General features: G+C 45.8%; 6 protein-coding genes across 6 annotated transcripts; 4 read left to right on the forward strand and 2 right to left on the reverse strand.

The window, feature by feature from the left end:
• Positions 1-1,993: 1,993 nt before the first annotated feature.
• Positions 1,994-3,846, reverse strand: JR316_0010002 (uncharacterized protein; the record flags this gene model as incomplete). Its single annotated transcript, XM_047895679.1, has 5 exons — positions 1,994-2,269; positions 2,344-2,901; positions 2,958-3,065; positions 3,122-3,696; positions 3,759-3,846. 5 exons carry the CDS (start codon positions 3,844-3,846, stop codon positions 1,994-1,996), a joined length of 1,605 nt encoding a protein of 534 aa, XP_047745398.1.
• Positions 3,847-4,901: 1,055 nt separating this feature from the next.
• JR316_0010003 (Ubiquitin carboxyl-terminal hydrolase 16) lies at positions 4,902-8,852 on the forward strand (the record flags this gene model as incomplete). The annotated part of the gene is made up of 5 exons (XM_047895680.1): positions 4,902-4,922; positions 4,988-5,232; positions 5,301-5,415; positions 5,562-8,522; positions 8,577-8,852. 5 exons carry the CDS (start codon positions 4,902-4,904, stop codon positions 8,850-8,852), a joined length of 3,618 nt encoding a protein of 1,205 aa, XP_047745399.1.
• A 1,801-nt stretch (positions 8,853-10,653) lies between these two features.
• On the forward strand, positions 10,654-11,978 carry JR316_0010004 (Putative epoxide hydrolase; the record flags this gene model as incomplete). Its single annotated transcript, XM_047895681.1, has 3 exons — positions 10,654-11,010; positions 11,063-11,167; positions 11,220-11,978. The coding sequence occupies 3 exons, from the start codon at positions 10,654-10,656 to the stop codon at positions 11,976-11,978; spliced, it is 1,221 nt and encodes a 406-aa protein (XP_047745400.1).
• Positions 11,979-12,106: 128 nt separating this feature from the next.
• Positions 12,107-16,339, reverse strand: JR316_0010005 (Aminopeptidase 2, mitochondrial; the record flags this gene model as incomplete). The annotated part of the gene is made up of 22 exons (XM_047895682.1): positions 12,107-12,154; positions 12,211-12,288; positions 12,350-12,409; positions 12,465-12,512; positions 12,568-12,733; positions 12,793-12,881; positions 12,948-13,044; positions 13,105-13,223; positions 13,270-13,367; positions 13,419-13,604; positions 13,663-13,802; positions 13,863-14,142; positions 14,205-14,241; positions 14,302-14,420; positions 14,679-14,731; positions 14,779-14,924; positions 14,974-15,092; positions 15,147-15,483; positions 15,551-15,779; positions 15,826-15,891; positions 15,948-16,043; positions 16,293-16,339. 22 exons carry the CDS (start codon positions 16,337-16,339, stop codon positions 12,107-12,109), a joined length of 2,658 nt encoding a protein of 885 aa, XP_047745401.1.
• A 324-nt stretch (positions 16,340-16,663) lies between these two features.
• JR316_0010006 (uncharacterized protein) lies at positions 16,664-18,161 on the forward strand (the record flags this gene model as incomplete). Its single annotated transcript, XM_047895683.1, has 2 exons — positions 16,664-17,680; positions 17,736-18,161. 2 exons carry the CDS (start codon positions 16,664-16,666, stop codon positions 18,159-18,161), a joined length of 1,443 nt encoding a protein of 480 aa, XP_047745402.1.
• A 430-nt stretch (positions 18,162-18,591) lies between these two features.
• JR316_0010007 (60S ribosomal protein L44) lies at positions 18,592-21,858 on the forward strand (the record flags this gene model as incomplete). The annotated part of the gene is made up of 11 exons (XM_047895684.1): positions 18,592-18,608; positions 18,669-18,682; positions 18,745-18,775; positions 18,833-18,953; positions 19,013-19,098; positions 19,153-19,201; positions 19,432-19,558; positions 19,676-19,690; positions 19,829-20,124; positions 20,187-21,163; positions 21,219-21,858. The coding sequence occupies 11 exons, from the start codon at positions 18,592-18,594 to the stop codon at positions 21,856-21,858; spliced, it is 2,373 nt and encodes a 790-aa protein (XP_047745403.1).
• Positions 21,859-21,896: the final 38 nt, after the last annotated feature.

A 21,896-nucleotide genomic window follows, 5' to 3' on the forward strand; every position in this document is an offset into this window, starting at 1 on the left:
ACAACAGAATGGCATTTGATTGTGCGACTCCCTCTCAACAGAGAGAGTATGTCAATAATACCAGTTTCATGCTCGGTGGCAGCTGCCTGCGTGCGCCGATACACCATGTTCGCCCTTGTGGCGTCTCTTTTTTTCATCAAGAGTTCGCAGAAAAATTTGAATTCAGGCATCTCCACTTACTTTCTTGGTAGACTGCGATGTCAACTCAGCGCCATAAGAATTGTTACCGAGACGGCTATCCTTAAAACTTGTCAATGCGAAATATACGGACGTGTCATCGCGTTTCATCTACAATCCTTTATATGTTTTTTTCTGGTGGCCTGTATTTCATGCAGTCCCACTACTCATTACAGAATATAAGAGACGTCCTTTAAGCACTCTCTTATGTTCAACATGTCGGCTACACCATCTCCGCCTGCTCGCGGCCGCCACGGCAATAATTCAAGCGTCATAAACGCGGACTTGAATTCGACTATGATATATACCTTTCTCATGGGCGAGTTATAATCTTCTAAGATATAGTCTACCTAAATTTCATGCCAGATTTAATGTACGCGTTTAATTAGGGATGTACACCTGTACATATACAGGTACCATGTATTTTTATAGTAAGAAATTTAATTCTATCAGACAGCTGGTGATACGTGCAGGATGTTTCTGACAATCCCGGATATCAGCGTTCGAAAAAGCCCCCAATTTCAGCCGTAATGTTGTCCTTTTTGCCATCTCGATATTGTATGTCACCTGCCTCTGCGAGTGCGCCGTCCAGTGGCGCATGTTACAGCTATCTTTCGTCAACGATGGTACGACAAGGAACGATATTTATGATTCGATAACTCTAGGGGATAGGGAGTCTGCTAGGACGTTGATGATTATAGGCAACATCTTCTTTTACGGGGTATTTGATATGGCCGACGCACTTTTGGTTAGTGTTCAATTGGTAAAATCTTTTCCTTTGAATTGTAGATTTTGATACAATTTTGATGTAGATTTGGAGATGTTACCATGTGTGGGGCAAGTCATGGCGCATTGGTTACATTCTGCTGTTCTGTCTTTTGATTGAAACGGGTGCGTTTGTGAACTCCACGCGGCACGAGTATCTTACTGTGTGGTAGTTTCTAACCAGAATAATTTCAATCAGTACTATTCACCGCAGTAACAGCTATAGCATTGGTATCGGGCAGTTTCCCGACGATACAAGAGGTCGTTTCAGCGAACGACATGCAAACTGCACAAGCGTTTATTTCTTTTGGGACTACCATCATGGCAACAACGCTGATCGCGTACAAAATACATACATCATCTACTCAATGGACCGGTATTTCCAGCAATCACCGTTTCCAGCGCATAATTACGATCTTAGTAGAATCTGCTGCTGCCTACTCCCTTTCGGTTCTGGTCTTTGCCATTTTCAATGTTACACCAGCTTCAGACGACTTACGGACCCCACTTTCGTATGGAAAACTATATGCACAGGCTATCGTGACTGTGGTAGGGGTGTGTCTTTCCAGGAGAAGTGTTCTCGATGCAAGGCTAACGGCGCATTCTAGGGAATGGCCCCCACGGTTCTTGTCGCTAGAATCGCTCTTTCTAGAATAGGTCAAAGAGATGTCATTATTATGGGCTCACAACAGTAGAATTTGTTGAAGCTGTACCTTGATCTATACAATTAACCGTGGGAGTGCAGACTATGCAAAATGAATGATTGGCCGCCCATCTAAAACATACCCGAATATTCTCCAAACTACGTATTGTCATCAGGACACAGTTGAGGGTTCATCATAGTTTGATAACAATGATAAATCGAAATCCTTCTCTTTAAGTTGAGATGGAATTATGATGGAAGGCGATGCCTGAGATTCCAACCTCTTTTTTTGCTATTTGGATGGTATTATTGTCTGAGACGGGATGTCATGGGATAGATAAATTAGATCCGAATGCAGTAAAAGCGTATCAAAGATGAAGGTCGCAACGGTCCGTCATAAAATTACATTCACAGGCCGCCAAAGCGCTCCCAGTTTTCTTCCTGACTGGGCTCCTCCCTCCAGGAAACCCGACCGTCTTCACATTTGGAGAAAATGATGTCCATCTCCGCGTGACGGAGACGATCCCAGTAATTCAGCCGTGACAGGCTGCGGCATCGCGAAGTCAGTTGTGTTACGGCTTCGCTGCGCTCTTCTGTGCTCAGCCGGAGTATAGCTGACCAGAGCCGTGTGTCAAGGAGGGTCTCGAGGGAAGGGAAGTGAGCAAGGCAGTCGATGTAGTTTTCCTATTTTGATAGGGAATGAGATTACAAGTTGTTAGTGATATTTTGATCCGCTGAACGGGATAGAATGTACGTACGAGATCAAGTTCAACCATTGATGGGATCCGTCCCGGTGGAGTCGAGTGCGTGCCACAGTTGATATTCATTGGGGGTCCAAAGCTCGGAATGGCTAATGTGGTGATGGACGGCGCGATCTCAGCTAGCTGCTTCAGAGAATCGAAACCCTCGAAATTGAGAAGGCGCATCTCTTTCAGGCAACTTAGATCCAGTTGTTCAAGGATGGGCATGTCGGCGGTCAATGTAGCTCTGGAAATACATTCCCACTTTCGTGTATCAATAAGAGTGGGGTCCTGTAACAGACTTCGGTAAAGGTGACCGTAAGCGCGAAGGCGTTTGAGAGAGGGCAGAAAGCCAGAAGGGAATGTAAGCCTGTTCCAAGACCAGGTTAGCCAACGGAGGTCTTCGATGTTGGGATGATTCCGTAGAAAGTTCAGAATTTGAACGTCGAAAGGATACAGCTCTGATTCGGGGAATTGGATGTACAGTGAGTCGTGCCACAAGTGTAGTTTTCGCAGTTTCGGCAAGGGACATGAGGTGAAGTGGCTCGAAGCTGGACCAAAAAGTATAGACAGTTCCTGAAATGGCAAGATGGTCAGTTGCAAATGGTTTAAATTTCGAACAGTGAACAGACCTCCAAATTTGGGGAGTTGTTAATTAAAGAAAGGTAGAGGAAGTCAACACCAGTCAGATCCCAGTCGCCTTTCAAGATGAGTTTAGTAAGGCAAGGGAATCTCCATAGCTAATGAATGGAGCAGGTGAGAAAGGAGCGTTTTGCCCATGTGGAGAAACACTGACGGATGATAGCGACGGTAGTTGGTGATCACTCTGAAGCGACACGGGCCCCAAGTCCAACTCTTCCAATGCAGGACACCGTGCGAGTGCCTGTAGAAAAGATTGGTCGATTTGTAATGTACTGCGAGAACCTGCCCAACAAAACTTCCGAAGAGATGTGAATCCCTCCAGAGCGAGCGACATGTTGCGAAGCGTATCCTCAGACGGCCCGGAGACTTCGAGCGGCGCACCTGATTTGTTGCGCGCGGGTTCCAGGAGACGCAGAGTGTGAGTGCATTTGGCGAGATGAGGACGTTCTGCAAAAACTTTCCATATTGTTGAGTGGTTGATGGGGATGCTAAGCTCGCGATATAAGTAGTCAGGAATGATAGTAGACGCCCAGTCCCGGCTTGTGAGTGCCAATGAAGCGAAGTCTCTGGGTGAATCAATCAAGTTGAGAATAATTTCTTTGACGTCAAACGGCAGAGTATCGTGTCTTGGTGGCTTATACGTTGTTGGGATGGATAAGGGTTCGAAGGCATAGTTGCAATGGTGGAGATCCCGTGGAATACGGTAAGAATGTTGTTGGGACTCGTCGACTAAAACAAGGGTTTATTATGGGCGCTACATAGTAATTGGAAGATATTTCACCTCTAATGACTGTCGTTGTCATTGTCGAAAAATGCAGATCCTGGTATCGAGAAAGCAACATCAATGGCTGGGTCGAGAATTTCGTGAAGTTGGGGCATCGACGAGTGGCTTTATAGAAACTAGGACCTCAAATTTAGAGAGATCACAAGCCCTCAAAGGAGAAGACGGATATTGCCTGTATCAGCATAATAGTGTCCGAGATGACAGCGTTACAGTGAAGCCCAGGAAGGAGAGGCATCAAATCTAGCTTAAGACGAGAAAAGGCCAGGAAGTATCAAAAGTTTTGTTGCTCCACTCTGCTTCCAAGTCTAATTATATCCTCATGGGAGAGGAGAGTTCTATCAAGGATAGGTAAGGCCCAGAGAGGTTCGAGACGAGGCGTTGCAATTTGTTAATTCCTTCTAGATACAACGATCGGAGAGAAATTTGAGTAGCATACGCACCCGCCTGAAGATACACCCGCGAGGTTTCACGCTGGCTCTTGGCTGCAAATTTGTTAATGAGTTGACCATCCAGGTGCATGGAGGTCAAGTGTGAGTATCAAGGTGACGCGGAGCTTTAAGAAGTCCATGCAAACAAACACCACAGGGAAATGCACCTTCTAAATGTCGCATTCCTCCGACTGGAAGATTCGGAGGTATAAAGTGTCCAGTCCAGTGACTTGCACGACGCCAGCATCTAGCTTGCCAGCACAACACGAAGTTCATGCATGATCCGCCATCGTGGTGATCCGGTTGTTGTGAGTCAACACTTAGCATTCCATCTCAAAAGTGCAGTTTTTCCGAATACGAGCTAGCTGCGCAGTGCTCGCAGTGGATTGCAGTGCCAGCTGAGGACAGGATTTAGTTGGGGAGTCGGGTCGAGGAGAGGGAGAGGACGGAGTCGCAGCAGCCGCAGCACGTGCACGGGGCTATCTAATCCAAATACAGGTCAACACTATACATGCTCTCACCCGACCTTTCATCTATATCAAGGTCCACTGTCGGGCGCAACTGGGACTTATCTTCACCGGCGCCCATTGTCAACCATTCTTATGGCAAAGTCGAAGAGCCTGACCCCGCAAGAGCTTTACAAACAGAGAAAAGAACGCGAAGAGCGAGAAAGGACGGCCTACCTACCTCCGGGCTTAATAAACCATGGAAATACCTGCTTCATGAACTCGGTCTTGCAAGGGGTGCGTCTGCTGCGAAGTGGCATACATTTTATCCTTGGAATTTGCTGATATGATCTTTCTAAAAGCTGATTGCAACGCGTCTGCTCTCCGATCTCGTACATTTCGATCCCATTCCTGCCGAGATTCAGCGCAAAGCAGCTACACCCATCATTTCTCGAAGATCTCCTCAGCTTACGAACGGACACAATCTCGCTGGACCTTATGAACATGCTTGGGTAAATAGCATGCCCATCGGAGACATGTTTCTCACCTTGGTGTATAAAGCTTGGGATAGCCAGAGGAACAGACGAAGAGACACACTTAGTCCAAAGTGAGCCATTAGCATCACAAGATATCCATACTTCTTGAATCGGACCACTAATCCGGCATTTATCCTAGATCCATTCTCAATGCCCTCGGACAAAAATACGACCAATATTTGGATTTCGCTCAGCAAGACGCCCACGAATTTCTTCGTATTCTATTGGATGCCATGCGCATGGAAGAACAGGATGTAAGCTATTTCCTATTTTCAGAATTTCTCCGAGCTTCCACCACTTTGCGTCAATTGTGATGACGACGCACCTCCCTTTCATTAGAGCCTTCTACTTTTTTATCCGTTGGGTTTGTTCTCCTTAATCTTACCAGTCTTTTCCATAGATAATAAAGACGCGCCAGCCTCCTCCACCCAAACTGCCAAAAAAACGGAGAAGGACTACAATAACGTCTGGTAACCCTCCATCGATTTCTGTCCCAGAATCGTCGTCGAAATCGACTGAGCCAGCATCGAACGTCGAAGAGGTAGTATCGACATCAATAGAATCGTCACCAGACCAAGCCAAGGACCCCAAAGACGATGTTACCCTTCTATCATTTGCCGACATGCTTTTCAGCGGCCAGCTAACTAGCATTCTTGTTTGCCAAAAATGCAAACACGTATCTCAGACCTACGAAGAATTCAACGATATTAGCTTGAGCATCAAGGCAGAGGATTATCTTCCTCACAACAGGAAGCGTGATCGATTCAAGAAGATTGTCGGCCGTCTCACTGCATTCCCCGGGAGTTCCAGTCAAGGGCAGTCGAAGGATTCGCGCAAGCTTTCAGCACATCTACCTCTTGCGCCGAATCACCTTGTTGAAATGCAGCGCTCTTCTTCTGTACCTCCAAGTCCACGTACCGAACGGGAAATCAAACAATTAGGGACTGATGATGAACAACATGTTTCTGAGCCCCCACGACGAAGAAGTCTTGATGTGCCGGTTGGTGTGTCCGTGCCCGATTCCAATACACCCGAGATATCTCATCAAACCTTGGCACCTGCTGTGGAAGTAATCGAGAGCGTCCCACCATTCGAAACCACCTTGCAAGAACCTGACCGACAAGACGATGGCGGGGCGGAGAGCGAGCATTCTCACATCCTTGTCAATGTGACTGGCCCCGATGATAAGCATGTGGAATTCATCGAGCCGAAGATTGATCGGAAGGATAAGGGCAATGTCGGCCAAAGTGACTCAACAGATACAGAAGACAGCAAAAAAGATCATGGTAGTAGCAAGGAGAAGTCAAAGCAGGACGACAGTTGGGCAAAGATCGGGCGGAGGATTAGTATGTCTGTTGGTTTGGGAAGGCCAAAGGGCAGCGATAAAGACAAGGATAAGAAGGTCAAGGATAGGAAAAGCAGGTCTATGGATCGCGGCGGAGGTTTGGGGAGTCATATGAAGGAAATAAAAGAGGCTGCCATCGAAGTGGCCGACCTTGGCATCCAAAAATCACTGTCGGCAATCGTACCCCCGTCGAAGTCAGCGAAGGAAGTTACCTCGGATACAAGAAGGATATCTTCTGACGGAAGATCTGCCGTTTCATCCAGTACAGAGGCGTCGAGTTCTGGTATCCCCAGCTCAAAACCTTCCAAAACGCTACCGAATCCGTCAATATCTTCACAGTCAAATAATTCCCTGGCACCTGCCTCCAATTCCTCATCCGCGGTTCCTTCCATATTCCCTCATGTCCAACGTTCTAAATCTCCGAAACCCCCGAAACCCAGCAACGCTGAGGCAGAGTATCTGCGCAAGATTCTTGCTGATGTCGCTGTGTCCTCGTCTTCAAACAACCCATTCGCCATTTTCAAGCCACCATTATTACACAATCATTCCGGTCATAACACACGGCCTCTGTCGACACATGCACCGGGCGGCCTGAATTCACATGAGAAAAGTGCTGGTGCGACGTGGTTGGGAATTGGAATACGCAATCTCTCGGGCCTCGAGGAGTGTCTACGGATGTTCACTGCGGTGGAGGTATTGGATGGCGATAACATGGTGGGGTGTAGGAGGTGCTGGAAAATACAAAATGGAATGTATCATGGCACCAAGGAAAAGGACTCGGACCAGGAAGATCAAGAAGAGGAAGAAGATCGTTTGCCTTTTGAAGGCGGCACGGCCAAGAACGATCCGATGACTGTAAATGGTGTCGTCAATCCCCCGGCAAAAAAGATACCACATCCCCTCCAGGTTGTCTCCTCGTCGCTCTCGGCTAGCGCGGCGGTGCACATTCCAACCTCCATCTCCACACCAACAGTGTCTATGTTTTCACAAGCCGACGTGAACAGCGATACCCGCTCAATATCATCACTGCCAACAGCTACTACTTCCGCGTCTGATTTGAGTCTGGGACAGGCCAAAGAAAGTGATGATAGTGGCGACTCTCAAGTCTCATTATCAGCCATGTCAGAGGGAAGTTCGAGCGCGAGCGCGAATACAAAGGTCGAACGCTCCGGTCCTGGTGGAATGCCTATCCCCGTTATCTCAACAACCTCTCCTCCAGAAACACCTCAATGGCCCACCGACCCGCACAATTCAATCGCAGATAACAAAGTTTTGGGCGACAATGCTGATGCCAATCGCAGCGCCTCCTATGCACGACTCATAGGCGCGACGAGCGGCCCGGTGCCTCCGTCCATTCCCACTCCAAACCCAAAGCTTACGCAGGCTCTTTATGGCTTCAATACGTCTTCTGGATCCAAGGATTCTCTTCTTATTCCTCAAATTGGCCGACCAAAGTATCAAAAGCGGAGGTCATACGCAGAATCGACTTTTACCGACAACGATAGCTCAGGCGACGAGAGCGATACTTCTATAGGCACATCAGTCTCCGCTGATTCGTTGAGAAGTTCAGGGTCTCAAAATGCTACCATCGCGTCTAGCTTGGCCAATGGTACCAAATCCGTTCCTGAATCCTCTGCGACTGCTGCCTCTATACCGCAAGCGCAGGCAACAAAGGTTTCACCACCGAAGAAGGCCCCTAAGCCACCCAAGCCGGTCATTATGCGGCCAGCGTATAAGCGATATCTCATCGCGGTTCCTCCTCCAGTACTTGTAATACATTTCAAACGGTTTCAACAGACCGCGAAGACACCCTTGATGTCATTTTCTCATGGGTTCAAGAAACTTGAGGATTACGTCTCTTTCCCTGAACATCTCGACCTTCTGCCATTCTTAGCGCCAAGAAAAGAAGATTACGGACTGGGTAAAAAAGGCAAGGGTAAAGAGAGCAAAGTGAAGGAGAAAGAGGAGAGCTGCATGTACCGGCTGTACGCCGTCGTGGTGCATATCGGGAATATGGTGAGTTTTCCTGTTTTACTTGTGTTGGTGCTCATATGTTTACGCTCGGTTTAGCTTGGTGGCCATTATATTGCATACACTGCTCTGCCTGACAATCTTTCTCGACCTGCTCGCGCTGCTGGAGCAGACGGTGATGGAAAGGGGACTGAATCCACCTCCGATACCGCTGGACAAGAGAAAGCAGACACAAATTCCGATCCTCCTTCTGATGCCCCCAAGCCGGCATCTGAAAGACAATGGGCATATATTAGCGACACTACTGTAAGACTAACGACTCTGGAGGAGGTTCTTCACGCCAAGGCTTATATCTGCATGTACGAGCGGTGTTGATTCGCTTTCGTCTTGCGGAGCTTTTGGCATATATGGACAGCTTTCCCAACACTTTATTAGATTCGGACCTAATATTCTGCCAATTGGTTTTCTTTTTACAACTAACTTATCATCATTATCATTGGGCTTAAGGACTCACGCAACACTTGTATATTCCTCTTTCTACTTATCTATTGTAGATTATGTGTACACATTTACTTTGATCATAATTGCTCAATTGTCATTTGGGCAATGGGTGAACACAATTCGCCTGCAGAGCCTCAAGAGCCTGATTTTTGTTCAACCTCGGCCACCTATTGGAAACGCGCGGAGGGTAATTTAAACTCGGCTTAAAGGATGTTCAATCAGAACGAAAAAACCGTTGTATTGTATGCATACCACCGTAGCAAAATCAATGAAGCGGTTCAACTACTTTTTTGCGCGGGTGGCCAGGAGATTTAGGGCGCCTGCCACTGTGGAAGTCAACTTGCACCGGTCGCCCCTTTGCTTATCTAAAAAAAAAGATGTACATCATTCAACATCTGCTCAGAATTCCTAAACCTTAAAACTCAAAACAGCAGGCCTCTCACCCAGTCTTCCCTGGTCTTTGTCGGATGCATCTTCTATTCGGTGAAGGTAACAGTGATCTATTTTTAGAACGAGCATCTCATAAAATAAACGCCGAAAATCAGGAACCGGGATCTTCATTGCCAAGGAGATCAGATCACTTTTGAGTTAGTTGGTGTCAAAAGAAACACGCTGAATAATGGTGAATTGAGATTAAATTGCTTTTCTTTCAATGTCAACCTTCTTTCTTGACTCATGTGTTAGCAATTAGCAATATCTTGACCTCGCTGATAATAAAGCCAATTACTTCAATCTCGGATCGGAAGCAACCTCCCGCTTTCTTCGTTCATGCCTTTAGGAGGCTTTACTACTGATTAAAGTAAGAAATATGATTATACAGTAATTCATGAATGAATGTAAGTGTTATTATATTCACTCGGAGTGCGAAGAAACTGTTCTCTAACGGCAATTCCGTCGCGATACTACAAGCTTGGATTCGTGTCAAACTTGCCCTATATTAACCTCGACAGGTAGACAGCGCGATCATTTGTAAAGGTGGACTTGATTGTCAGTTTTTGTCCTTACGAATCACCTATCTTCCCATTTGGTGCGCAAAAGCAGGATCAGGGAACAGTTTCGTGCATTACAGCGAACATTGCCTCAACGGTCACTCCATCAATACTGAAACACCGGGATGTTTGAAGTTGATTATTATCGAGACTTCGGCTAAGTTAACGGAGGGGATTTTCTCCCAGTAGACGGTGTTGTTCATTGCATCATTATTTTCCGAATCCAATTCTGCATTAAAAGTAGAATATATATAGACCACCTTTTTCCATCCTAAGAGGTTTTTTGGGCCGCCAAATGAAGGACAAGCAATATTTCCCATTTGAAAAGTAACACTAGGATACACAACAGGTATTTGGGTCAGAAAAAACCGACCTAGTCAATGACACTGCGGTGATATCGGGGCAGTAGATTATTATGAAAGTTCCGTTCATTCTGGTACTTGAGACGCGAAAATAAAGTCGCTAAATCATTTTTCCAACAATGAAGAGTGGAGTAGAATTGCTCATCCAGCTCAAGTATTAGAAATATTGCTAATGGATTAGAGATCAAGGCAAGCTGTGACACATGCAGACACGAGCTTGAAGGAAAGTCGTGTACATGTATGCTATGCAAGCTCACCTATATAAACGACATTGATACAGGGACGAAAAAGCAATCTCATACCGTCTTCTTACTTGTCTTCTAAATGTCCAACGAGTCACAACCACAACCTTTTCGCATTGACATCGACGATGCAACCATTGACTGGATACAAGCGCGCGTTAGAAACGCTCGCATCGTTCCGGATGTTAAGCATCCCAAAGGAATGGAATGGGCAGATGGCGTACCTGGAAATGTGATGGATCGCCTTGTCAAATATTGGAGGGAGGAATATGACTGGAGAAAAGTCGAGGCCAAGTTGAATTCAACGTACAAGATGTTCACCCTCGATATCCCCGAAGGAAACGAGCTCATCAAGTTACACTACGTTCATCACCGCAGTGATAGAGCCGATGCTATTCCACTGCTTTTCTTACATGGGTGGCCGGGAAATTTCACAGAGGTACGCAGTTAACTGGGTGTTTAAAAATATATAAGATTGACATGATTGATAGGTCGAATATCTCTTGAGTTTGACCAAACCTGAAGATCCAAGCCAACAGGCCTTTCACGTTATTGCGCCTTCACTTCCTGGATTTGTGTTTTCTTCATCTCCAAAGGTAAGGGTAGATTTGCTATGTTACACCACCATAATTGAAAGAGGAATAAAAGGAAGCGGACTTCTCCATTTCCAAGATAGGATCTATCTGCAACCAGTTGATGTTCAAGCTGGGTTACACAAGATATATTGGACAAGGCGGCGATTGGGGATCCTTCATCCTTCGCTCCATGGCGTCATCTTTTCCAAAGTCCTGCATTGGGATACATATCAACTTTTTGGCAGCAAAGCAGCCTTCTCCTTTCACGCACCCTTTGGCATATCTAAGGCTCCTAATAGGCGACTTCACCCCGGATCAAAAAAAGAGGATTGAACGTGGTCAATGGTTCTTCACAGATGAATGGGGCTACAGTGAGATCGCAGGAACAAAACCGCAAACTCTGGCCTATAGCTTAACAGATTCGCCAATCGGCATGCTTTCCTGGCTTTTCGACAAAATGACACCCCTTGTTCAGCCAGGCTACGTATGGGAACCTGAGAAGGTCATCACCTGGGTAATGCTATACCTCCTATCAGGAAGCTCTTGGCATGCTAGAATCTACAAATATGGTGCACCGGTGATTCCTCCTCAAAACGATGTCAAGATTGTACCAGGCGAAGTCGAATTTGGAGCTAGCTGTTTCCCCTACGATATAGGCTATATTCCAATTTGGTGGGCAAAGGCAGAGTTGGCAAAGAATATTATATTTTGGAAAGAACATTCCAAGGGAGGTCACTTTGCTGCCACTGAGAGCCCAGAGGTGCTGAAAGCGGATATACGGGAATTCGTAGAAAGATTATCTGATAAAGCACGGAAGTCGTTGAAGTATTAGATTGTAAGATTGTAGTAGAATGAGGGACTTCATTATGACCTTGTAACTGTGTAGCTGAATAAATCGGTTGAGTCAGAATTTTTTACAAAGCGACAATTTATTTATACAGTAACCACAAAGACTCTTGTTCAATTCAAAAACTTGGACAACCATTGTTTTAGATCCCGCGTATTCCTCTACATTTGTAGCGTCAAATATGTAACGATACCTACCATCCGAAGAAAAATCGTACCTCAATGCAATTTGCTCTGGTATGGATACTTTCTAGACCTTGTGCTAAGGACTTGTTATAATCTGAGGTGTCTTTATCCTGCAAGGTTACAAAACGGGGGTTGGGACATGAGCATTGTTGAGATCACAGTAAAACCTACCTTGAAGAAATCAACAATATCCTGATAATCCTGTTTAGAGGAGTAAAACTGGAATGCTCGCTGGGGAAATGATGCCTTAGTCTCCTGACTGATTACTGCCATTTTGTTGACCCACCGAAATTAAATAGCTGAATGACATGGTTCCTTTGAATCGGTCAACAAGCTGTAAAGCGGTAAGTAGCAGGATATTTATCTGCAAGGGATCTGGGAAAACTCACTTGGTCGTAGTTTTCTTTTATGAATGTTGTCAACATTCTTCTCGCCTTGTAATTTTTGGCCAGCGCAACGACAAAAATCAAGATATCCTGATCTCTTGCATTATTTAATACGAATATCAATGTTTCTTCAAGCAGATCGGTGTCTTGCGTGTTTGCCATTGCAAAACTTGGGTATTTTAGGTATGTGATGTTAGCCAGATACATCTCGGTTTGTCAAAAACTTACATAGCCGAATTTTGCTGGGTGGGTGACTTGGGATTATCGTATATGTTGCGCATAATTCTATACTCCTTCATACCACCATATCGGGTAGCCTATATCATCACAGTAGTTAACGTAGTTAGTCTTGGTGTCAATGGTAACATGGAGTTTACACGAACAGTCGTGTAAACCGTGTTTTGAAGGTCTACCGGTATCTGCGAGTCGTCCCCAGTCTCTATATAGGCGTCGAATCGACGTTTTAGCTCAGAAACGACGCTATTTTGGACAGGGTGATAAGTATGCGAAATTTGTAGTAAGCTAAGAGTTGAGGCATACCACTCATCGCCAGCGTCACATGCTTGCGAAATAGCTAGCGTCCTCAAAATTTTTGCATTCAAAGGTTCCCCGGCGGGATAGTTATAGCCTAGTTTTGATACCAGAGGCGAATAGAGAGACTGATAATAGCTCAGTTACGATTTTCAACCCAATGTTGAAGCTTACCCGGCGGAACTCTTGGAACTTGTTTGTGATAGCGAGGAATTCCCACCATATGTCTTGAATATCTGCAAGATTATCAGAGATAGCTTGCCAGACCATATCTAGATATGAATGTGTAAGTACTTCGAAAGGTAATAGAAAACCCAACATACAATCTTCCTCAAAATTGAACTGGGAAACAAAAGTCAAGGCAACGCTGAGCTTGGAATATCCGGCTAAAGCCAACGCTATTGTGTCGTGAATGAGGCCAAGTCGGTCTTTAACGTCAAGGAGTGAATTTTCTTTCTTGGCTTCTGCAGCAAGTAGAGACAAGCGCTCAGGTGTATATAAAACTAGATCTATAAAAAAGTAAGGTCTATAGCCCTTGGGACATTGTGAAAAGATCAGAAAACGTACAAACTCCTTGGGTACCAGCATTTAACTTATATGGTTTATTGGTGTCCAAGGCAATGAAGTTCTCGCGTTCTTTTAGTAGGACAGATCTATCAATAACCGACCGGCCATTTTCAATCATCAGGATTGCCAACGGTACAGTCCTTTTATAAAGATGAATAGGTTAAATACCTATTTGGACGGATATATTTTGCAAGAATTACCATAGTGTTTGATTATTCTCTGGAGATGCATGTCCAGCTTCTAAGAACCGATCTTGACGCACAATAATTCCGTTCGCATTCTCAGTAACACTGATTACAGGATATCCAGTTGCGGTAATCCAGGAATTCATGAGCTCGCCTATGTCGAGGCCCGTAGCTGCGCTGATGCCATCCCAGAGGTCGCGCGTGACACTATTGCCAAACAAATTTTTCTTGAGGTAGATGGAAACCCCTTTCAAAAAGGATTCTTCCCCCACAAAAGAGGACAGCATGAGAAGTACTTCAATGTGCAAATTTTTCAGCACAAGTAGCATGAAGAGAAACGTAGCAAATTAATCATACCAGACGCTCCCTTGGAGTACGATAAATTGTCGAAGATCTAATGCATATAATTGCGTTCAAGACTTGATCAATGCAAGGACAAAGTGGGTTCACTTACTTGGTTTATATCGCTAGCATCTGGGGAATCAACTTGAACAGGATGGGAGGACAGCTTGGCGTCCTGCTTAAGCGCTCGAACAAGGTGCTTATTAATAAATTCGATACCAAGACGAAATTCTGGGTATTTCCTAGAGGTAGGTTAGGTACAATTTATCATTAAAACACTAGAATCATACTTGTCTGTAAAGATTTGAGTAAGCCGATTAATCGACAATAAAAGATTTTCGTACCACAGAAAAATGCTTCACTGATCTAGTTACATGTATTAATAAACAATAATTTCCGTCAATAGGATTGTTATCTTAGACGCACAAGCGTTGCAAAACCTACGTTCTAGTTAATTTTTGTAGTTCCTGCTAGGTGTAATCAGCATACCTTCATTTAGATAAACATATGTCCACCATTTCAAGGTAGTTATATTTCCAAACCTTTCAATAGATTTAGATGAGTAGTGGCGAAGATCGAGGATGCATACCACATATGCGCCACCTCATGGCTTTGGATTGATGCCACCTCCTTCATCGCTCGAGTATCAGGACGGTCAGGGTCAATTAGCAAGGAGCTCAGCCGTCCCGTAATCAGACCCCAGTTCTCCATTGCAGCAGGGTCAAAGTCACTCGCCTATTTGTAACTTAATGGTTGGAATTTGGATATACATGAATTCACGCACCACAAGGGTGTCGAGTTTGGGAAGCGGATACTCGACGCCGAACATCTTTTCGTAGAGCGGCAATGCGGCAGCTTTTACATCAAGCGCAAATTGTGCTTGTCCAATGAGATCTGGAGTGGCTGAATGCACACATTGAGAATGAAACACGGAAAAAGAGTATTTCCACAACTCACAGTAGATCCGCAATGGAATAGTTCTGCCACTCAAAGGCATTTTAATAGACCTTTCTATGAACGCAAAAGGACCGTTCGCAAACGCCACGACATAGGAGGACATTGGGGGAGATACATCGAACTTGGTCACCTTCCACTCCCCCTTCGAGAAAGGGTAGAAGAGATTGTTACGATCGGTTGATATTATGCTGCTATCGAGCTCCTCGAGAAGCCTCTCGCTGACAACGGACATGTTACTTAGGTTCACGGTGCCCATGCGCGAGATCATTATCACAGAAAATGTTGCTTTGAGAAGAGGCTCATCCCAACAGGGAAAAGCTCGTCTAGCAGCAGTCGCCTAAAACGAATGTACATGAATGTTCAGGCATTATTTGTGAGCAGAGTCAAAAGCTGGAAGTTCGTACCTCAAATTGCGTCAATGAGTAGTATTGTGTCTTCCCCTGAGTTTCCCAGCGCGATCGATAATATCCCATCATATTTCCGGTAAGACTTCCGGAGAAACGGATATTTAAAGCAGCTTTAGAACCTGTTGTAAGGGCTTCAGGCATCCTGTAGGTGACCCGCTCCAGAGTGTCGTCAATGGAGGAGATATCAACATCCTTTTCTGAGGTCCAGCAATCAGACGACACCCATCTAATCAAATGAGATGAATGTTCTTCTTGGAAAATTTGAGACTTACGCTTTCCGCAGTTCCAAATCCTTTACATGAAGGACAAGTTCTGATGTGTCATCTTTAACGTCCAGACTTTAAACCCCGACATTAATTTCACAGAAACAACAAAACGAACATGTAGATTTGACCTTATTTTAACAAATCCCTCAAACTTCAGTTGTTCAAGGTCGGTTTTAACGATGAGGTCGTAATGGTATGGTTTGACTTTTGTTGGTAGTCGATACCTATTATCAAAAATATTAGATGTTAGAATGGGTTTCATGAGGGAATAATGAGGGGATAATAAGGGAGAGTTTGCGTGAGGAGTATTTTAGACGGCTTACTTTTAAACGGTGACCCGTGGGACACACGATGAAGAACCGTGAGTCGTATCTCACGAACGGACATTTCGAGCGCTCATAGCTCATGCTTCCCTCAGAGACCAATGGGAAGCTTCAGTGACGGATGTACCAACATGGCTTTGTAATACTTACTTCAAAGCTTTATTATCAGCCGTACTGCGCATCCTAGTTAGCTCCATTTTGTCAGATATATGAACTTGTTAGATAATAACTTGCCCTAAACAACCATCGATTTCAGGTGGGGATGGCTCGTGCATGGCACTCACCATACTCCGGCCACGAGGCCAATCCTAAGTGGCAATCGGGAAATGACATATATTTGGATTCCGTATTCTTTCCACAGCTTCCAGCAGTTCAGATATACTCCGATATCCGATCGTTAGACGCGCAAAAACTATCCCTTTATCGATTGTCTTGTTTTAGTGAGCATGCATGTTGGTGAACGTCTGATTTTGAACCCTGATGCGTTATAAACACAGGGACTTATTTCAGGCAGTCACGTTATGGATCTACCAGTGCCTTCTTCCAACGAAAAATCCTCAGATATGAGCAGTTCAAATGCAGAAGGGTCAACACAGCCGCCGAAGAACGAGAATGCAAGCGATGGGAAACGTACTGTGGAGGAAACCGTTCATCAAGTTGCCACAAAAACCGATCCGGTTGTTCAACAACCCTCCGCGCACGTGGAACCAACAAAAGCAGGTTTGGTGCCTCTGTCAAGCCATACATCTCCCCCTCGTCGTGATAACCCCTATAACTTCCTCTGGGGAGAAGATAATGACCCCTATTTTCCCGTTAGAACGGAATTCGAAGTCCCAACAACTGGCGAGCCATCGGGATTGGTACGAACATCATCGGGATTAGCACGAACACCTTCCGCTGCATATAGTTTCGTTGGAGAAAAGTCGACCAATTCCGTTGAACTCGATGTCCCACACACGGAGGCGGCGGACGTGCACACACCGGTTGTGACTCAGGATATGCAGACCCTGTTCGCGCAACAGCAACGGGAGATTCGGGATGCTTTAGCAAAACAAAGTGAGAAAGCGCCTCCTCTGAAGGCACGTGCAGTTCCGGCCAAAGTTACGCCCAAACACACACCTAGTCAATCCACAGCGGCATTGGATGTACGAGAATCTATTCTCGAGCGGCGCGAACGGGAATTCGATCGAAGGGAGCGAGAGATTGACCGTAGGGAGCGTGATTTAGAGCGTCGTGAACGCGAACTGGAGCGGAGACAACGGGAGTTTGACAACGACAGAGGGCGATGGAATACCAACGGCCATAATGTCCCATGGCAGTGGCAAGACGCGATGAAGAATTTTAAGGACCAGATAACGGCCGATTTGTTAGCAGAAAGAAAGAAAGCGATTGAGCGCGAAGCCTCATTCGAAGAGAAGATCATCAAGAAGGTTAACAAAGTGCTCGAACATGAGCGACAGCTATTTGGTATGATGAGAATGTCAGAAAATGAAGTAAACGAGATGGTAGAAAATTCTGTTGGATACCTTTTGCACAATGTGAGTCGAATTCATTTTTTGCGTTGTTTTTGTTATGATTCACTCTGTATCGTAGGATGAAGACATCGCCGATCGCGTTCGCTTCCAAAGTCTGCTTCATCTTACACAAGAAAGATTAGCGTCTGAAGCAGGTTTGACACCACCACCTGGATCGGACTCGTTTTCATTAGCCTGGCGGCTTGCTCTCGGTCCCTCGGTTGTTACGGAGGATCGGTACAAGAAAGCTTTGGAATTACTGAAAGACAAGGTCCTCCAGGAAAGCACCAAAAAAGTTATGGAATGTAAAGCGGCCATGGAATATGCGGTCGAGTACACTTCGCACCTACGCAAAGACGGGCCTGAAACTGGAGATATTTCCTTCTCATTCGGTAGGATACCACGAAGCGACTACATGGAATCTGTAATACGCCACGCCAGCCAAGATCCTGGCCAATTGGAGGCGCTTACGATTTTGGTAGATTTTGTTGCTCCGGAAATATAGGTCAACTTTGTTGTATACTTTCTATATTCCAATTTCTGACTTTTCGTTCTTCGATCCTGTATCAAAGGTGCGAAGTAAAAGTTAGGGGAATAAGTTGAGTTCATGTAAAGCTGACCAAAAGCGGATGAGTCGGCGTCTAAATGTATTTCGGCCAGCATATAGACTTGAGGAGATACTTAAGAAAAAACCACTTTCAATAACGCTAAGAATGCAATTTGTAGTACATTGAGCTCGAATGTAATAGGTTTCACTGAGGTGTTGTTTGACTTTTCGTCGGACTTCTTTGCCGGCCGACGGAGTTGCTCGCAGAATTGATACTCCGCTAACCTTAATTACTGTAACTGTACAGAACCAATCGCTCGGCGATTCCCGATAGGCGACACGATCAACACAGTTCAGCAAGCCAGCCCTCGTCGTCGTCGCCAGCAAGATGGTCAACATTCCCAAGTGCGTTGTCCTTGCTTTTCGCCGTTTAAGACAGTGCTGACCGCTGCTTCACTTCTGCAGAACCCGCAGGACCTGTGAGTAACCTGTCAATTATGCATCGAAAAGGCAATATCTCAAGAGCCGTGTAATTTGTTAGTCTGCAAGGGCAAAACATGCAAGAAGCACACGTACGTCTCCTATGTCGTCAGACGAGGCAGAATAACTCACTACAATTTGCTTCACAGTCCCCATAAGGTGACTCAGTACAAGAAGGGCAAGGATTCCCTCTTCGCGCAAGGAAAGCGCCGTTACGACAGGAAGCAGTCCGGTTATGGTGGTCAGACTAAGCCCGTCTTCCACAAGAAGGTGCGCCATCAAGTTATCTATCGTTAGGTTCTATATTGAATGCCGTTTGGACAATGTAGGCCAAGACCACAAAGAAGGTCGTCCTGCGATTGGAATGCACCGTCTGCAAATACAAAATGCAGCTATCCCTGAAGCGCTGCAAGCAGTGCGTACCATTCCATCCATTCCTATCCCTCTCACCCTCATGTATTTTTTTCAGCTTCGAGCTTGGTGGTGAGAAGAAGACCAAGGGCGCTGCTCTTACCTTCGTACGTCATCTCGATCTTCAATTTCAATTCTCTTCGTTAATGTTGTACCCATTGATGTTTAGTAAGCGTATCATATCTCACTTGTTGCATTCTTCTTTTCTCGTCCTCGCTGCCCAATATGACAATATGAGCATATGTATATGTTTGCCGCCGCCGTTGAGCTTGTTGTCCTACATCGCATTTTTATGAGCTGGCTCTACTTCGAAATGCTGTGGCTTCTAACTAATCAGGTTAATGATTTCCTCCGGCTCAAAATGTGTGAACGCATTGCTCGGAATACACGCTTCATCATCGTAGTCACTATGATATCAATTCAACTGATGCGCTCTACACCACATTCATCAGAAATGCTTGTGGGTGAGCCCACAACTTTCATCACTCAGATACTTTCAAACTCACACGGGAGCATCGAGACTAAAATATTCTTCGCAAAAGGAGACTACCTTTGATGGTGCTAATTCTGAATCAATGTAGATGATTTACACACGAGTCAGACAGATCGGCTCTTCTAAAAGATAGCCGTATAAGTATGTTCATCCTTGCGAACAGACGCCCACTCTTCTTTCCTTTCTACTTCCATCGCTGTCTGCTTTCATCGAGTTATTTCGATTCTTTTGATCGTCCCAGGAGAAATTCATTGGATGGCTGGACGTGTTACGGTAGTCAAAGGTCTAAGTGGCCAAGATGCTCATTTCGACGAACTACAGCAATATTTCTACGAGATGCAGAAGGTCACTGTTGAAACAGCGACGCCCATTGATTTTGTGTCATTTGCAGCATGCGCCTATTTCTTTGGAGTGATCATGGCTGACTGCGACGCACCCGAGATGGAAGAGGGCGGAGACGAAGATGCTGAGGGAGAGTTAGAGGAAGATACGGAACCTGTCCTCGAGGCAGACTATCCGGAGTCATCGGCGCCTACGGTGAGATTACGTTTTTTTATCGTTTCCACGCATATGTAATGACTCGTTCGTATTTATTCTAGTCACCACCGGCGTCAAGTACTGCAAGCACTTTCTCCATTATCGATCCAAATAGAGAAACAAGTCAAGAGCCGGAGGACGACAGAATTATTTTTGAGCGATTCAGTCGTCTGTCCGAGCAAGATAAGGTTCTGAAATGGAGGGAAGCATTCATGGCGAAGGTAGATGATGTAGGGGAGGAGGATGTGCAGTATCCTTCACCTTCGAGATGCCGCATCGGAGTCGACTCTGACAATGAAGATGGACCGCTCTCATATGTTGGCAAGGGTAAAATGCCAGAAAATGGTGGCTCTTTTTTGGTCCCTCATTCCCCAGACAAATTCTCTGCAGTTATGAGCAATGTCAGCGACGACCCGGAAAGCTTTATCAATTGGCCCGAGGACTCGCCTATCGATAATGATGTCCAAGGACAGTCTTCATTCACTGATGACAGTCCATCTCTTGCAGCTGTCCCGGAGGTCTACAATCCTATTTCACCTGTTATTGTAGACAAGGATTTCGGCCGTGAATATCTTGAAACCCCACGATACAGGGCTCCAGTCCGCCGACTGCCAAAACCTGCAGTAGATCCCGCATACCAAGCTTTGCTCTACGAAGAAGCGGTCAGACATAGGGACGAACTGCGCGCCAAACGGATTGCGGAATATGAACGCAAGCAAGTCAAACAAGCTCGCCAGTTGGGTTTGCAAATCAGGCCTCTTCCATCGACGCCCACCGTGGCGTCACATCCGCAAAAGGTGAACAAGCCGATCGGGCTCATCTATCTCTGGAACTCGCAAAATCTTGATGATCCATTGCACATGGGAGAGTGCAGCTTGGGGTTCTATATCACCCCTGAGTTCAGACAGAAGAAGCATCTTGTTGATGCTCTAAATGATGTCGTCAAGCAGGCATTCCAAGATGATCAGTGCCATCGTTTGCAATCAATAGTCGTCGAGAATGACGACAAGCTTTACACGCAACAACTTCTCAGTGCTACGTACGTTCGCTGCCATTCCTTATCTCATCCTTTATTGACCATATCTTTCATATAGTGGGTTCCGCCACGAAGGCACCCGACGACGTGCGTTCTTCAGTCCTACCGCCCAAGAATGGAAAGACGTCACCTACTTCGCTATGCTTGCGACCGAGTGGGTGTACGATAATAATAACACTTCTTCCTCTTCAGTCCGCCTTCGAACTACCTCTATATGGGATGAAATCCTCACTCGCCACCAACGCGAACTCGACGATCTACATCGTATGAAAGAAAAAATGCTCATACGAAGTCCCAGTCTCGAAACCATCCGCCAGCAAGTGCCGCTGACTGCACCTTCGAGTCATACAAGTTCAGATACCAGAAGTACCGCTGACTCGGAGCTGCACGAGGGTAATAGGCTGTCGATTCACCCTCCACTGCAGCGCAAGAAGTTGGTCTTGGGGGCAGGCGCTCAAGCAAGGAGACCAAGGCAGGGCTCGATTTCTGCCGTTGGTACAAGTGGTTCGACTAGCGGGCAGGCAATGTCACCACGCTCTCCGACATCGCCCAGCGTTGTTCGTGCTCGTTATGGCCCAACCGTGCCTGCATCCCCTACAAGGCCGCGTAAACGATCCATAGGCGGACAAAGTTTGAGTAGCGCCTCCAGTAGCTCGGCGTCATCTCAATGGGAATTTGTGGAACGCATGGATGCTTGAGGCCCCAGCTTTCAACAATTCTGAAAATTATTTGCGAT

The sequence above is a fragment of the Psilocybe cubensis genome, chromosome 9 (assembly GCF_017499595.1).
Source record: "Psilocybe cubensis strain MGC-MH-2018 chromosome 9, whole genome shotgun sequence".
Taxonomy (NCBI): domain Eukaryota; kingdom Fungi; phylum Basidiomycota; class Agaricomycetes; order Agaricales; family Agrocybaceae; genus Psilocybe; species Psilocybe cubensis.